General features: G+C 32.8%; 2 protein-coding genes across 2 annotated transcripts; one reads left to right on the plus strand and one right to left on the minus strand.

Moving 5' to 3' along the window:
- Positions 1-405: 405 nt before the first annotated feature.
- On the minus strand, positions 406-1,479 carry EIN_024860 (hypothetical protein; the record flags this gene model as incomplete). Its single annotated transcript, XM_004257430.1, has 1 exon — positions 406-1,479. One exon carries the CDS (start codon positions 1,477-1,479, stop codon positions 406-408), a length of 1,074 nt encoding a protein of 357 aa, XP_004257478.1.
- A 433-nt stretch (positions 1,480-1,912) lies between these two features.
- Positions 1,913-3,501, plus strand: EIN_024870 (hypothetical protein; the record flags this gene model as incomplete). The annotated part of the gene is made up of 1 exon (XM_004257431.1): positions 1,913-3,501. A coding segment is annotated over one exon (1,589 nt), but the record flags the coding sequence as incomplete, so codon positions are not given.

Here is a 3,501-nt window from a genome sequence, read left to right on the forward strand (position 1 = left end):
AATTAAATTTGTTTAAATTAAATTTAATGATTGATATAATCACAGAATGAAAAACCACAGTCAAAGGCGTCTATTTGTCGTAAATGAGTGAATTGTGTAGAAAATTCTATTTAATATTGAAATTATTTTTTATAAAATTTGGTTTTTAATTCAACAAAAGTTACAGATTCGAGAACAAAATATTTAATTGTCGTAAACCCAAATAATTGGCTAACTGAATGATTAAACAAGTTCGACAATGATAATTACGACAAATAAACGCCTTTGACTGTTATTATTTTTAACTACAAAGTGTTATTTTGTGATTGATAATTAATTTAAAACAATATTTTCATGTTTTAGATTTTAACATTGGAAATAAATTAATGTTGAAAAAAAAATAAAAAACTGTAACTTCTGATTTATTCAAGGGCGATAACCTTCCAAACCTCCATATTCCATAAATCTTCCATTATCAAAATACCCATCATATTTATTTTGAACATTGTCATAATATCTCTCTCCCAACACAACAACAGTGTCAGGCAAATTCAACTCAGTTAATTTGTAATTAAACAAAAAGGCGTTTGCATTAATACGTGTGACGCTGGTTGGGATGACGACCGTAGTGAGTTGTTTGCATAGATATGCCGTCTCCGAAGGTATCACTTTTAACTTTAATGGGAAGATAAGTTTGTTGATGCTCATGCATTGATAAAAGCACCCTGGTCCAATCGAAGTGACACTATTTGGAATCTCTATGTTTGTCAGTTGTCTGCAATTTTCGAAACAACCTTGTCCAAAACTCTCAATACCTTCATGAAGAACGACTCGTGTTAAACATGTGCAGTCTCTAAAGCAGAAATTTTGAAGATTGTTGACTAATTTAGGAAGGACAATATCCTCAATTTTCAAATTGTAAAAAGCGTTTTCTTCGATTTGTGTGATTTTGTCTGTGAGAGAGATGCGCGTGAGAGTATCACAAATCGACCAGTCAAATCCTCTAATACTCAGACCATAACTATTAATACAAACAACATTACTTGGAATTTCAAGTGTTGTGAGTTTCGCTGTTGAAAAACATCCATTTCCAATGCACGTGACCTCCTTTGGTATAACACAGCCATATTTTTCTCTGTCGTGATAAGTGTATTCAATGTTTTTGTAGAAAACATTCTGAGCACAGTCCTCTTTAAAGGGCGTGTATGGCACAGTGTAAAATACCACAATTTTGAAAAAGTCGGTTTTGTTGGGTGAAAGTGTGCACTTTGAATTAATAACTTTGTTTCCAAACGTTTCATCACTTTCGCTCCAAATGTTCAACGTCTCAATAGACGGGAAATATTTAAGGGTTTTCGTTGAAAGAGGAAATGGGTTTGTGTGGAATTTCGACATAGTTCCACTGAACGAATGACTAACCTCTTCAAGTGTAAAGAAATCCGTGATAGTGGAAAAGTATTGTGCGACCACCATCCCGTGGTATCCGTCCAACCGTGACATTAATGTAGTTTTTAGTTGTTTCTCTTAAAAATATATATCTATGTAAAATAATCATTTTTGTAAGTTTTAAATTATTTACAATAATTAATATGTTTTTTGTGTTTTTGTGTGATGTTAATCCAATTTTTTTCTTCTTATTTGTATTGAATAAGTAGTTTATTTACATGTTATTAAACGTTTTTTTTAAATCACACACATGATGTTTCTGTATCGATTTTTTGAATTTAAAATTTTTGTTATAAATGTTAAAACAAAAAAAAATGTTTTTTTTTCTAAATTTATATAAATAAAATGAAAATTGGAAGTCATGAAAAAATAAAACTCATTATTAAATTATGAAACGCCGTATTTGTCCAAATTTATTATTATAAAATATGACAAACTAATTACATTAATAAAGACTGATAAACCAATTCTAATAATTCTAAACCAAATGAGCAAGACGAGCCAACTTGACCGATACTCACTTATGATTGTCTCAAAATATTTCAAAAACATCGGTGACTTCATTAAAATCATTAAGGTGTGCAAAAAGTTCCAAGAAGTACCCGCGATGTTTCGCTACAATCCCATATACCTCTTCTCTCACTTTAACTTCTTTCCAAACGTCGAGACGTATCATCTTTACAAAAAAAATGAATGCCCTCCTGCAGGTTATTTTCATTATGTCTATGAATACCCAATATCATACACTGACTACCTAAAAAAGAAGTCGCCCAATTCCACTTTCACACATGTCAATTATACATTAGCCGACTTTATAAAGTATAAAAAACATGAAGGTGCGACCCATTTATGTGGACAGACGTTTCAATACTATGAAGATAAAAAGGTTGGTTTAGACTTGAGTGGTATTGTTTCGCTTGGTAATTATGGCTTTCATAATTGCTCAACACTCACGAGTATTATATTAAACAAGCGAGTGAGAGAACTCCCACCTCGCTGTTTTAACAATTGTTTGTCTCTGAAAGACATCGATATTTCTAATGTCAAAATAATTGGTGATGTGTGCTTCGGGTCGTGCACTAAATTGACTGCAATTACTTTGGGTGAAGTGCTTAGTGTCGGTCATGAATCGTTTTACGACGCGTTTAATATCAAATCAGTGAAAAGTGTTGGAACAACCAAGTTAGACGCGTTAATCAATTTGTCGTCATCAAAAGCATTTGGTTCAATTCCTCACAAATTACTCATTTCAGCAATGGACATAAGAGGTTTAAACGACGACCAGAAAATTAACGCCTTTCAACTCCCCGCCGACGAATATGGAATAGACGCTTTTCAGGGAGTTATTGGAATTGAAGAGATGGACATTCCTAAAAGTGTTACACGAATTAGGTCACGCGCACTTATGGGGACAAAAATAAAGAAACTCGACCTTTCAAATGTTGTCAAAATTAATGATAATGATGGACTTGATGAAGTCACGGCATTGACTATTCCAGCTGATTTGGAGTTCGACAGCTTGCCATTTTTAAGCAATCTGAAAAGTATCAAAAGTGTCAGAGGAAACAGTCTTGTCTCCCCAGTGGCCTGTTTTATGAAAGAAATTTTAGAGAAGGTCGGACTGACGTGTAAACAATTTGTATATACCAAGAAAGACTTTTTATTAACGAATGGTGTCATTCCCGATTTTTGCGGTCGAATTGCATTCAACGTTTTTAATGATGTTGATGTGTTAAACATAGAAATACCAAAAACAGTTTCAAGTCTTGGGTGGGGCAATTTCACAGATTGTAAGAAAGTTGAAAAAATTACAATTTTGTCGGAAACAAATGACACAATTTATATAGACAGCTGCCCAAACTTACTCGAAATTACAATAAATAGTACTGGGAGATTCGAAATTGTTAGATGCAAAAAACTCGAGAAAGTCATTTTCAAAGAAATACCATCATACAACAAAAGATATCAGCCTATGTTTTTACACTGCAGAAGTCTTAGGGAAATTTTTATTGAAACTCCTCCTAAGGACTTGGTGTATAGAGATAGAATGAGCTACGATTTCGTCAAATTTGTGAA

This window comes from Entamoeba invadens (genome assembly GCF_000330505.1).
Source record: "Entamoeba invadens IP1 unplaced genomic scaffold scaff_1105074724629, whole genome shotgun sequence".
Classification (NCBI taxonomy): Eukaryota; Evosea; order Mastigamoebida; family Endamoebidae; genus Entamoeba; species Entamoeba invadens.